At 39.3% G+C, this 13,513-nt stretch overlaps 1 protein-coding gene across 1 annotated transcript in view; it reads right to left on the reverse strand.

The window, feature by feature from the left end:
* Positions 1-2,320: 2,320 nt before the first annotated feature.
* Positions 2,321-13,513, reverse strand: part of PECAM1 (platelet/endothelial cell adhesion molecule 1) — a 32,591-nt gene continuing 21,398 nt past the window's right edge. The window contains exons 15-16 of the mRNA XM_010284113.1: positions 7,915-7,937; positions 2,321-2,875 (exon numbers count right to left, since the gene is read on the reverse strand). Of these exons, the coding sequence (XP_010282415.1) occupies positions 2,846-2,875; positions 7,915-7,937 (53 nt within the window). The 3' untranslated portion in view covers positions 2,321-2,845. The remainder of the gene's footprint in view (positions 2,876-7,914; positions 7,938-13,513) is intronic.

A 13,513-nucleotide genomic window follows, 5' to 3' on the forward strand; every position in this document is an offset into this window, starting at 1 on the left:
CGCCGGGCGAGGTGCCGCCGCCCTGGGACGGTGACACTGGAGGAGCAGCGGACAGACGGCCGTACTGCCCACTCCGCGGCCCTGGCTGGGAGTTTCCAGCACGAACCAGGCAGAACGTCATCACCGATTTTTCCACGAAGGGGCACACGGAAGTATACTTACATTAGACAAGAAAATTAGCAGCTGCTAGTTTGCTGGAAGTGAAAAACAATTAACAGTGGCAAGGAAGAGGAGTCTGTTGATTGAAAGCATTTCTGTATCTCCTCCCTAAAGCCTCTGCTCTGCAATAGTAAAAATATTATGCCGTTAACCGAGGAGGGAGCAGGGTGGGTAAGTCTCTTCCTGAACACGCTTAGTGCAAAGAGGGCGCGGTGCCGTCAGTGGGACTGCTCAAAGCATGCGCCAAAGGATGGCATGCCAACTGAGGATGTTCCATCCCTTTTGTCGTCTCAAAAAGTATTTAGCAACACGCCTCATTTTATATTTGCTGAGCTCAACTTGGTAACTGAAGAAATCTGAAATGGTTTTTCGTTGTTTTTCAATAACATATTGTTTGAGCTCTAATCTGAGCTTTAAGCTGTTTTAGGAGAAAACTCAAAACTTATTTCCCAAATGTTTCTAATGGGACAGTGACGCTTGTTTGGCATCCAGAAGACATGCTCATAACAGGACGTTTGGACTCCTTTGTATAGCTGTTTACTTCATGGGCCTGTTTACCTCGTCTTCACGGGAGATGTCTGCTGATCTAATGTCCCATATTTTAAAGTATTTTTGGTATATCTGTAAGACAAAACAGAAGTGCTCAAAGCAGCACAAAGCACTCTTAAGAAGTGGACAGTTCAGATATGCTTCAGTAGGGCAAACAACTTTTATTACAGACTAAATCCAAAATAGTTTATGAATATTCCAGCCAAGAGACAAGCTGAAGTAGACCAATGAATTGTCCCACTGCTGCTCCATCATGCCCAGATGACATTCTGAAGCTTCCCAGGAACCAGTGCTTTTCTGAGCTGTGCCAGGGACTGTGGAAAGGTTTGTTGAGGAACTTTTACCTTTGTAATTTAGCAAAGGGGTTATATGAATGGGAGCACTCCCATGCTCAATGCTTAAACCAATTTGGTGCGTTTAATTGCTGCTAAACTGGTTCATGACACTAGCTCTAAGTGCCTTGACTCACTTGTGGCAGAGATGACATCTTCCATATGTAAATTTATACAATATATCTATATGGTTCACCGCTAATAAAAAGTTTCACAGGCATCATTTGCAAGTGGTCACTGATATGAACATGCAAGATCCAGTGCAAAGTTCAATTCAGAGTTTTCTTTATTAAAATACCTTTTCACATTCCTTATACTAATGCATTTGTATGGACACTCATGGGATGCTAGAAAGAACATTAATCAACAGAAGAGTGCTATGAAGTCAGTCATTTGTGAAAGGTTTATGATACAAACAACATTTGCATAGGGAACAATAAATTAGAGATATTAGCTGGTAACTGGAGCTTGAAAATTTAAATTGGAATTTAAATGGCATGAGGATACAAAAACCCTTTTCTATTTCTTGCTGGTTTTGCGCTTTTGATGCAATGCTTAAAGCAGTAACTATGTATGTATATACAAATCCATGTCCTCTCTTTCACTATTTTCTAATTAAAATGAGAACCTTCTTACCTGTGGCCCAGATCTTGTAGTAATTTAATCTGTGGTAAAAAAAGGAGAGCAATTGCAGCGTCAAAGACCAGCTGGTTAAGGGGTTGGGGACGGTACTTTTCCTGTTTTGTTTTGTGTTCTCTTTTTAAATTAATGCAACTGAGATAAACATGGGCTGCAAAGATTAGATCCAGGTCCAAACTGGATCCATGTTAGTGGTTTATCATACTACAGAGAAAAAGGATAGGTATGGAGTTCCATACTGGACAAGCTGGACACATGTACGACTTGAGATCTCTCCTAAAATCAAAGGAATAAGGATTATACATAACAGGACTTTCATGTACAAACTCACTGACCTGGGTGTAGTATATCCACCCACTCAAGACCTATATTTTGCATTCACCCAGAATAACTGTGATGGGCAATCATTCCTTGAAGAACCATCACACCAAACTAATCAACAAGCATCAGAACTTTTAAAGGGGAAAAGCAATTTAGCAAATACAGAATATGTGTGCCTCTATCAGTAGAAGCACTTGGTAAAGTACTGAATCTCTCAACAGTTATTCAAGTTTTCAGAGAGCCCAGAACTCGCTCTTCTGTTAGGCCCTCATTACAGTGTAGCATCCAAGTGAGCTATAAATTAGCTGGCTCCAAGACCGGTAGCAGTCCAGCTGCTGCAGCACAGGGAGTTCAGCACAAGCTGCAAGATCATGTCAAAGTACGTACATGGCTGGCCAAGCTGTGCTGAGCTCTGTTCTGCCACAGTAGAGTGTTACTGAAAACCAAGTTAGCTAGTTTAAAACAAGCTTAGATATTTCTATATCCTGCTAGCATCACAGTAGTTACTGCACTGTAAAAATGTACTTCCTCAGCTCTAGCTTCTCCTTTTATTTCCTCAGACTGTGATGAATTGGAGGCTAGAAAGGCAAAATTATATTAGAAGGAGAAATTAAAGATGGGAACCCAGGTCAGCAGTTTCTAGAGGTACTTTCCTATGAGAATTTTTATTTGTATTTTTTTTCCATTAAATGCTTTAGGGACATCTCTGTTGCTCCCCCTGAGGAAAGAAACTTTGAAAAGAAGAGCCTGGCAAATTCTTAAGTGCTGCAGAGCTTTTGAAACATTTGCAACATCTTCCATCTTGGCTTGTTTTCTTCTCCCAGCTGATGTTTGAGATGACTGTTCTAAGTAGCATCAGGATGCCCTTGTATTCTCTGTTGGCAACAAGACCAAAAAAAAAAAAAAAAAAGGAAATTAAGTAGCATCAGGATGCCCTTGTATTCTCTGTTGGCAACAAGACCAAAAAAAAAAAAAAGTATGAGTAGAAGTGTCCCCCTGCCCTCTCCTGTCCTTTTTGATCAATACAAAAATTTTAAATATAGTAGCACATTCCTTAGAGAACTGTACAGTGAGCTAATAAATACTCAAAGTTCCCTGGGGAGATATTAATATTATCTTCACCAGATAAAAAAGGAAATAAGACAATGGGAGATTTAAGTTAACAAGTACAGGCTAGACTGCAATACTGTTAATCACCAACATCTGCAACTGGGCACTTACTGATGAAAGTTAGATTTTTATGGGAACTGCTGGAACTCAACGAATCTGAAAGTCAGATCCCTTATTTACTAGTAATGCCTAGTTGCCACAATTAGGCCCCCATCTTCAGTCCCACAAAAATGAAAACTTTCATAAGAAGCACTTGGGCATCTCAGCAGTGAGCAGTGCAGCATTCTACTTTTAGACACCATGTTTCTACAAGAATCTGCTCCTTTGAATAGGCTACCTATTCAGTACACAGCAGGGGCATAGAAACCTGGCACAGCGAACCACAAAAGGCAGTGTGCAGATCGAGAAGTCCTCTATGCTAGCCAATGGGAAAGGGCAAAGAGAGAGCCCAAACTTCATTGTCTTTATGTTGTATGACAGAAGTAATTCTGTCCACTGAGGATTCACAACTGTCAAGTCTTTCCTGACACCAGTTGCCAAAGCAAGTCTTCTTCCAACAAATATCTGCTAAGAGTACATGGTGGCCTCTAACCTAATAGTTTAGTCTGTCAGCACCGAGGCGCCTAATTCCTTTTGTGGACTTACCCCCAAAGGATTTGCCCCATGAGTCAGAGGCAGGAATTCCTGGTTTATAATTCAATGTTTATTTCAGAGTATCACCTTGTTTTTCATATCCTGACTGCCTGAAATCCCCCCCAATTTTAAATGGACACATCCTTCATCTTCATTTCCTGTCTGAAGCTATTGTGCCATGTTACTGTGCACAGCTAAACACATGCCAGGTCTCCCTTGGAGCTGGCTATGTTGTGCTGGCAGTGTGAAGCAATTCCTTTGCCACTGAGAATTTACAAAATACTTTTGAGATCACTTGAGTAAGATGAGAAAGTAGCTGAAAAAAACCCAGAAATTTCTCTGAATAAATGTAAATTGTACAGGTTTCTATCTCAGAGGGTACATTCTGAGGTTGAACAAATAGGCAGCTAAAAGTACACTATGTCCTGGCTGAGGCTGCCAGTCCTCATGTACCCCCAGGACAGAATCAAACAAACAAACAAACACATGCATCTAAGAGGTAATAGAGGAGGAGGAGATATGAAGTCAGAATGTACCGCTGAGGTAAATTTGACACAATACCAATTAGTATTTGGCGAAGTGGCTATCTCATTGTTAAGATATTTCCTTCAATATGTTTTCAGAAACTGGGACCATTAAATAACTTAGAAAGATTGCCAGCTCTGATTTCAGGAAGGAAACCTCCTCCCAGTTCCTCTCTAAGTAATTCATTTCTTTTGCAAATACTTCCTATGGATGGCATTTAAGATATAAATTTCTGAAACATAGGAGAAATAGGGAAGCAACCCCAAACCCAAAACTTTGGGTTCGTTTCTAAATGACCTAAAAAGTCCAAAACATTCAGATTCAAGCTACTCTGGACTGCAAATCAGTCAGAACCTATACTCAATTAGGCCTTTATACAATTCAAATAATTCAATCTTTAACTGATTGTTTTTCTAATGCACCACCTTTCTTGACATAATACAAACACTTTCAATGCTTCTGTGTAACACAACGGTTATTGTCAGTACACAATGTTTACTAAAGCCCTGAACTCAATTTTGTGATGGTCTCTCTGTGAAGATGAAGCAAGTTCACTGGATTATATTTATTCTGACAGAAACTCTGTAGGGACAAATGCACAAGAGCAGGGCTAGCACTCATTAAAATGACTGCTTCGTCTTTCTTTTCCACAGTGCAGTGCTCTGTTTTGCCTGTGACTTCTGGAAGGTCAATGCAGAACTCGGTAAGTTAACAGAGTTTATCTGAGGAGTGGAACCCACATTGTTATTTGAATTTAGAGAGTGAAAAGGACAGCAGGATCTGATGTCAAGTCTCCACCATGATTACTGAAACAAAAAGGTTGCATGTTCTCCTGTCTCTGAAAACATAGCTCTTAGCAAAACACTACTCTCTGCTGTGGTGCCCTTTGTCCCACACTTCTGGAATACCTATTACTTCCTAAACAGAGTCAAATTCTGCAAGTTTTTTAACAGGTCACTATAGCAAGTAATCCATCTAGCATTTCATGTGATTAAGATGCCAGCTGACCAGCCTAGCGCCTGAAGGCCTCCTTTCACTCACAAATTAAGAGAGTAGCAGAAGCAACTTCACCTCTGAGCCAAATACTTCATTTGGCTATAAAGAGGCAGAACAGCTGGAGAGGAAGCTTAAGCCACTTGATCACTTTATAAGGAGCATTTTCCTTTTCATGAGTAGGATCAGCAACTCCTCATTTGGACCAAACCTGAGGTACATCACAGTTAGGCATTGTGTGAAAATGAGGTACAGAAAAAAACAGTTGCAAGAAAATAATGATAGAAAGCACCTTAGTAGCTCCCTGCAACAGAAGAAGCCTGAAAAGTGCTGAGAGGCAAATAGGGGGGATGGAAAAATCTATAAAGAAATTTATCTGTCCAATCCAACTTTAGGTCACTTATCTGGAGAGTTCAAAAGAGGGAAGGTGCTGCTTTTTGTCACAGGCTTTATTGGGAATGGGAGTGGGCATTTAAGAAGTGGAAGATGGGGATCTGTTTTTTGCTATGTTGTTTAAAGCACTAATTATTAAAAAAAAAAAGAAAAGTTACTATGTTAAATACATGAACAATATCCAAGGAGGGGACAATGTCACAGATGTGAACTGAGTAAGGCTATTTCTAGGAAAGCTCAAGTTACGATGTGCAAGTGTTATAAAGCTGACTTTTCTTTGGGGTGTTTCTGAAAACGGGATTAGTTTTACAGAGTAGCTAGTTTTATTACTCTCCTACTGTTAACAGGAATTTGTACACACAACACAAAGAAAACACTGCCCTCAGCTGACACTTTTATCCCTTGAATCTAACACTACTTCACAGATTGTCTAGTTTAGCAAGCTTTAATTAGCCCAATTAATTATTATGAAAGTGATTTACATGGGGTAGTCAGTGTATTTTCACTGAAGCAGCCTCATTATACTTCATACAATGCACATATTCCTCATTATACTACAAACGGAGAGATTTTTTACTCAATTTTGGTCGCAGGAAAAGAAAACAAATCTCCATAAAACTTCGCTCTTTCATCTAACGTGCATTATAAATTATGTAGGATGTGGGGAAAAAAAAAAGACAAAAAATCCTCCTCCCTGAGCTTACACCAGATGTCTATCAATCACAGCCACTCCTGACCATTTTTTCTTTTGTGTCAGACAGGGACAAACTTTCTCATGTGTGACTCTCCAAGGAATGCCTGGTATAACCCAGAGGAGGGTTCAGCTCAATTTATTTTTAGAAAATTGAGGGCAAAGAATAAAAACAAACCTTTAAACTAAGAGAGACAATGATACTATAAAACCCTACTGGCCTGTTAATATATGTCTGTTTATTGTAACACAATCTGTGACCTTCAGTGCACTGCCAGTGTCTGTAAATAATACAATGGGCTGCTTTTTTATCCCATGGGGATGTGAGTGCTGATGGAGCCTTTCAAAACTCCAATGGATGCCATAAGCTGACGTAGACTGTGCTATTGTGATTCTTATTTATGAGTTTCTCTCTCTTTTTTTCTTTTTAAGTACAAGTTCCAAAGTCACAAAGTGTATGGCAGAAAACACACCCTGTCTGCCTGGTTTGAGGTTGGGTTAGATAGCTTATCTAACATTCATAAAAGTACTCCCGAAATATATGTTCCCTGCCTCTTAGAACTCGAGAGCAGAGTAACAGCTCGTTCAAGACATTTATTCTTTAAAAAAAAAAAAAAAAATCCGTATTTTTTCACTGGCTTCTTAGCCCTATAAAGCTGTTCACCACCTACAGAACCTTCACAAAACTCCTAATTGTTTAGCTGAGATCCTCCATGGATGGATGGTGCTATTCTCATCTCTTGATTAGAGCAGCGTAACTGTGACATAGCTATATACTCTAAGGTAAAAAATTGCTTGCCTTTAAAATGTCTTACAAGGTCTGTTTTCACTGCGAACCCTTAGAGTCATCCCACTTGCTATACCAGTGAATGAAAATGAATCCAGAAGGAAACAGTTATAGACAGCGAATACAAGTGAATTCTGCCCAACTTCAGGTAAACGATCACCCATTTCTCCTTAGTTTAGCTCTTCATTTCGTATCTTTGGAAGGACCTCACTTCTCTGGATATTCCAATCACAGAATGTATGTGTGTGCACGTGAGCAGGCACACCCCGAGGAGATTCACTGGCACCAAGCACTCGATAGATTTTACAGATGGAACTGTCACAACAGCTCTGCCCCCAGTGATACATTAACCAGCTGAGCAGGTTTTCATATGCAAATCTTGAGTGCCTCAGATCCATCAGGAACCTGAAACAAGCAGCACACATCCCCAACCTTGTGCCATTATGTCAGCATGAATATTTGTGGTACATATCCAAAGCTGTGCAGGTCTTGAACACAAATTCTTGGAAGATCAGCATTTGTCATCTACCTCCTCTACCAGCACTACCAAATACCAGTCAGTTCCATGGACTTTTAAAGCTGACCATTCTATAAACATAGTACTGAAAGCTTGACTAGTAAGAATATATATGAAAAGATTGCCCAGTAGCTGTCCAGTAAAGATCCTGAACAACAAATAAACAATTAAAACGTAGCAACACTTGAGCACTGTCTCACTAGATACACAATAATCTCAAGCCAATTTCCCTCTATTTACCTGCTTGCATAAAATGTATACTTACAGAATGCCTGTTTTCCACAGAATCTGCAAAATAAAATACAATATATAAATTATGAAATGGCACATTGCAGAGTGATCAGTTCTATGTTCCAGAAAATAAACTTTTGTGTTTAATCTAACTTTTTTTGTTCACCTTGCAATGACGTAAAATTGTTACCTACAACTAAGGTAGAAATTAGCTACCTAAAAGCTCTGGTCCTAAGAAGTATCCAAGCACTAGCTTAATTCAAGTACCTGAGTGGGACCAGACATTTCAAAGACCATGTTGAACAGTACATATTTGACAGCTTTCCTGATTATGGTTTAGAGCAGAAGTCTCTACTGAGAGCACAAGCTGTTACTGGACAAAAAAGAATCTTCCTTTTAGAGGCAAGTTCTCATAAGCATTATACTTCCTCTTCCAATTCCTTGCCAGGAAAATAACGTACTGCAGAAATCCGGTATAGGATACACTTTTCAGAGCCAAGTAAGATCCCGCAAAGACACCTGAAATTTTATTAACAAAAAGTTGCTTGTTCCCAATGAAAGCCTGAGAGCCAGCAGACTCTTTCCATTTAGGATCAGTTAACTTTAAGATTAGATCTTGGGCTTCTTTTTTTAAAAGTGGATTTAGCTATTCAGAAGTTTTACAGAATACCTTCAAATACTAAAACATAAACATTTCTTCTCCCTCTGAAAGGGTGATTAGATTCACACAGGTGAATCTAACTTTGCATATAACAATACTAAAGTTTCTTTTTCTCTCTCCTTTATGATTACATCCATGTATATTTGTGGTGCCGTTAAGCTCATACAGTTTCTACCATCCACATTTTTATTACATTAGGGTTGTGATTCTGCTTCACTGAAAGTAGCACCATGAACATAGTATACAATCAGGCAGCAATTTTTGGAACACAGAGAGACTACCTGAATGTTGCTGGCACTGCACACTATGAGTTTTCTCCAAAACAGTTCTACCCAGAACTTTTAGCCTAGGAAAAGGATTAAAAACTGAGGTGACTTCAGCACTTTATACCAGTGTATAAACTTAATGTCAGTATAAATTGAACTTAGTGTTTGGCAAGATTGATCCTTATGTGTTTAGCCAGTTTGATAAGAAACAAAATAAAAAGCTACATGGGAAACACATAAAAGCTTTTTGTGTCCTGAAAACTAACAGAAGTGAACAAAAACGTTGCTGACCCAGTGCTACATCAAAGCTTGACTTTAAGTGGACAAAACTATATGTAAGATTTATGAAGTGAGGTATTAACGAGCTGTAGTTTAGTCCTCTGTCACAATGTATTGTGCTTACAGGAAGGAGGAAATGAGAAATTTTGTATAAATTCCAAACTTCAAACAACGGGATGTTTGCTACCCCAAAGCTACTAGGTCACAATAACAGACATCCCACCTCCTTGTTATCTGTCACACAGATTCAAAATAGCATGGCTTTCTAGCTCAGTATCATATCTCTGTCGGGAGAATGTCATAATCTGTGTCCTTTGAAAGTGCTGCTGGAAGGCTATATGATTTCTAAAAGGTGCCAATCAGGTAAGACAGCATGTAGCCGCTAATGAAAGCACAGCGATACGGTGCTTTTGCTGATTCTTAGCTACATCAATCTTTTCACAACCTTTTTATTTCATTCTTGTTAAAAATATGAAGTGTTTTTTACTTGAAACACATTGATTTTACTGTGATGAAAGAGAACAGAGAGGTTTTCAAATGACACCTGGCCTTTCCTTACTAACAAAAACAGAGAAATGACATATGCTGGCTTCTAGTCATATCCAGAAAAATCAGTCGAGCTTCCATAGAGGGAAAACAAGAAGTTGTATATTTCATGAAAGGAATCAGAGCTGAAGGTCTAGTGCTGGCGATTTCTAAAAGATTCCAAAGTCTAATACAAATAGGCATTTTTGTGGGATTTCTGGTGGATTTAAACTCTTGCTGTTGCTTTTAGTTGATGGGGTTTTAAATTTGAAGAACATGTTTTTACAAAGGAATACATTAATGGCAGGAATTTAAGACACTGTCATCCCCATCTGCTCTGCCCTTTCACATTGCTAGAGGTTATGCAGCAGAGAATATATGCCTAAACAGTTGCAATTCATTATCCATCTCAAACCCATCTCCAACACTGGTGAAAGCTAAGATGCTAGATTATCAACTGAAGATGCTGAACTGCAGACACTACATTCTGCCAAGCCTTTTATTGGAGCAGTAGCTTCTAACAGAGAATCTTGGCAGGCAGCTTGGGAACAGATCTTACACAGGGGCATGCACGCAATTCAGCTTTGCATTTTAGGTTCAAGCAAGGTCAGAAGCTCCCTGAATATTTGTGCCTTACTGAAACCATCTGTCTTTGACTAATTTTTGGCTGCAGCTATTGTAAGCATTTGGCTCTGGAATCAATGTCTCACAGATCCTGGCTTTGGTCTAAAATACGTCTTGAAACCTGAAGATCCAAAGAGTTTTTATTTTGGAGAGGGGAAAGGTTATTTGCATTAATTTGGACTGTGTGCCACTAGCATGTGCTTCAAAGGCCTGAGTTTTGAATAACATAATGAATCCCCAGACCCTGTGAGTTTTCTCTGTGCTGGAAAAAGCATTCAGTGGGAACTTCTGGCTAAGTACAGAGATGTTAAGCCTGAGGCTCAGTATCAGGAAAGTATTTGAGCAGATTTCCTGATTGCTAGAACCGATTTCTAATAGTTTGTTCCAAACCGCTGAATGCAATGGGGATTTCTCATGCCTCTTTCCACTGGGATATATTTATTTTTCCAAAGTACATTGTTGGTTGCAATAGGATTCTTAGAACTTCCTGTCTCACCACCGCAGCGACCAATTCATTTTTCCAGACTTAGCAGCATAATGGCTGGCTCTGCATTTTGTTCACTAGATTTCCATTTTCCTATGAAGAAATTAGGAATAGCTATCTTGCAGTAAGCCACTATGAGTTCAGTTCAGCGCACATCAAGATCAGTGCATCACTAGCTTCTGTGAGCTTTGGATCTGATATAGAGCAAAGGCAGAGTTCACTAAGGAGCAAGAATGTACTAATACATCGTCTTCCACAAGAAGTGCTCTGTAAAAATGTAAGGAAATCTGTGAACTGGAGTGGGCTCTAGTCTTCTCAGCAATATGAACAGAACTGTTCTATCCCAAAAACTGGGACCAATGTTGAGGGAAGCGGTGGAGCTGGGATAAAGAACCAGTATGGAGATGCCTAGACTTTGTTTCTGCCCCTAGTGCCTCTTGGGAGGACGAAAGGTATGACGGAAGTAAATCATGCATATCTAAAAGAGCCTCCACCCACCCAGCTGAACTTAGTATCTGACACATCCTGACCCCTCCCTCAGGAAGAGCATCAGCTGCCAGCCTCGCCTGTGGCGACTCTAGCACAGGCAAAGTAGGCAGCAGGGCCACAGTCTTATCATTCTTGGCAGTCTGTTCATTTAGACAATTGCCTGTTTTGTTTAAGTCTCGGACTGTCTCAGTTCTTTCTGAACAAAAAGCAACTGCTCTGGGACTTGACTGGATATTCCTGACTCCCAATATACTTAGACATTTTCATAGAGCAACCAGAGAAAGCAGTATTTTAAGGAAATTAGTTCATCCTGATAGGTGCAAAGGACTTTTAGACAAAGGTGTTATTGACCTGACTGCTATTAATTTTGACCATTCCCCAAATCGCCATTTGGATGTAAGGTTTGATTTAAAGTTGAGGCTTGAAGCTTTAGGTATTTTATGTAAAATCCTAAAGTAACAGCCTATTGCTCTAGAAAAGGTTTTAAATCAATACCTGGGTGAACTTCCTGAACGCTGAATCTTCTTCCTCTGAATTAAACTAACCTTTCAATAACAATGCAAGGACAACTTAATCTCTTTCAGCTGCTTCCAGGGACAATGCTAGTGATCAGCATCCTCCTTAAACCTCTCATTATATCAGAGGAAATCTAGCGTCCAACTGAGGCGACTGACATTCTCTATCTACAGTACTATTATTTGACTTTCAATCAAAATACACCTGATTAGAGTTGAATTTTGCAAATGACCTGCGTCTCCTACTTTTAACAGATTAACTGTAGTTAATGACATGCAGGTTTTCTGGGATTTGAAATGTGCCTTTGACAGTTTGTCTCCATCCATCTTTAATGTAACACCTCTTCAGGCCTGGTACTCGGTATAAGGAAAGCAGCACAGCAGATAGAATGGGAAGTCTTACCATAGTGTGATGGAGATACTAAAATGATAGTAATAGGAGATAACATAGCCAATACCAGGAAAATAAAAAGAAAAGAAATTATGGCAGATGCTCAGCACACTGCCAAAGGCCTGGGGCTTGGGAAAGGCCAGAGCATTATCTGTACTATGGATTCATGATTTGGGATAAGGACAAGCCATAGCTGTAGAACTCAAAATACAGAAGTTGGTTACTGACATGCCATCTGCCTTTACTGGGGACAGCAGTGAGAACCATCAGAAAAATGAAGAGGAAAAATATTTTAGCTCAGTCACAAAGAATTGCATGAGACATAACTGACAGCTCTTCAGCTTCCTCTCTAGTGGACACAATTTGTGGAATGCACAGGCAACTCCTTGAAAAGACAAAATTGCTTATGAAGCACTCAATTAATTCTAATTAAACAAACCCAAACCACCATAGTTACCTACAAACAAATAATAATAAAATGTTACATAGGTCTTAGGTATTAAATCTGTCAAACTGTGTGGCTGACACCAACTTCCAAATTAATATAATTTCCCCAGAGGACACATTTGTCTGAACCATTAACTTCCCCAAGTAGATTGTACTCTCCAGCATTTTCTCAAAAATCTCAAAGAATATTCAAATGTAGTGAAGATCATAATGGTAAAACAACTTCTGCAGCCACTAGTAATGTTCAACAACTTTCACAATTGGCTTTTAATATACATATATTAATATATATTAAAGTACTTAAGAAGATAGATCTATTTCCTAGGGATCCTCCACTGCATTTATACTTTGCCACCTTGCAATCACACAGCCTGTCAAAAATCAAAGTAAATATTACACTTAAATAGACTGTAATGTTGCTATCCAAAGAACTACATAGCTATGGGATGAACTGCTTATCTATTTGGAACACTTTTCCTGTGTATCAGTCAGGAAAAACAGACGTGATTAAAACAATAAACTGTTACTATGTTTCCAAGAATAACTGAAACTGGAGAATGTTATGCATAAAAGAGCAGGTGGACTGCAAGATTAAGGGGCGTTTGCATATCATCTGGCTAATTCTGCTCAGTCTTTCAATCATATCTCATTTTATTGCAGTTCTCACTTTATGGCAAGGGCTTTGAATTACAGTTCTGCTGTACCAACCTTGAGTTTATCCTACATCTCACAAAACATGTTTCTGGTATATAACACTTTCCGTTATGTCAAAAATAGGAGTGATGAAAGGTGTAATAATCAGCTTCACACCTTGGCAGAAAGCAAGTGAGGTGTTACACAGTCAGCTTCTGCGGCTTGTTACAGGTCCAGTTCACATTCATTGCAAAATGTTTCAGAACATTAGTGGCCTTTCAGTTCAGCCCTGAAATGAGCTGTTTTTTTCTCATGATGC

Source organism: Phaethon lepturus, unplaced genomic scaffold (genome assembly GCF_000687285.1).
Source record: "Phaethon lepturus isolate BGI_N335 unplaced genomic scaffold, ASM68728v1 scaffold19673, whole genome shotgun sequence".
Classification (NCBI taxonomy): Eukaryota; Metazoa; Chordata; class Aves; order Phaethontiformes; family Phaethontidae; genus Phaethon; species Phaethon lepturus.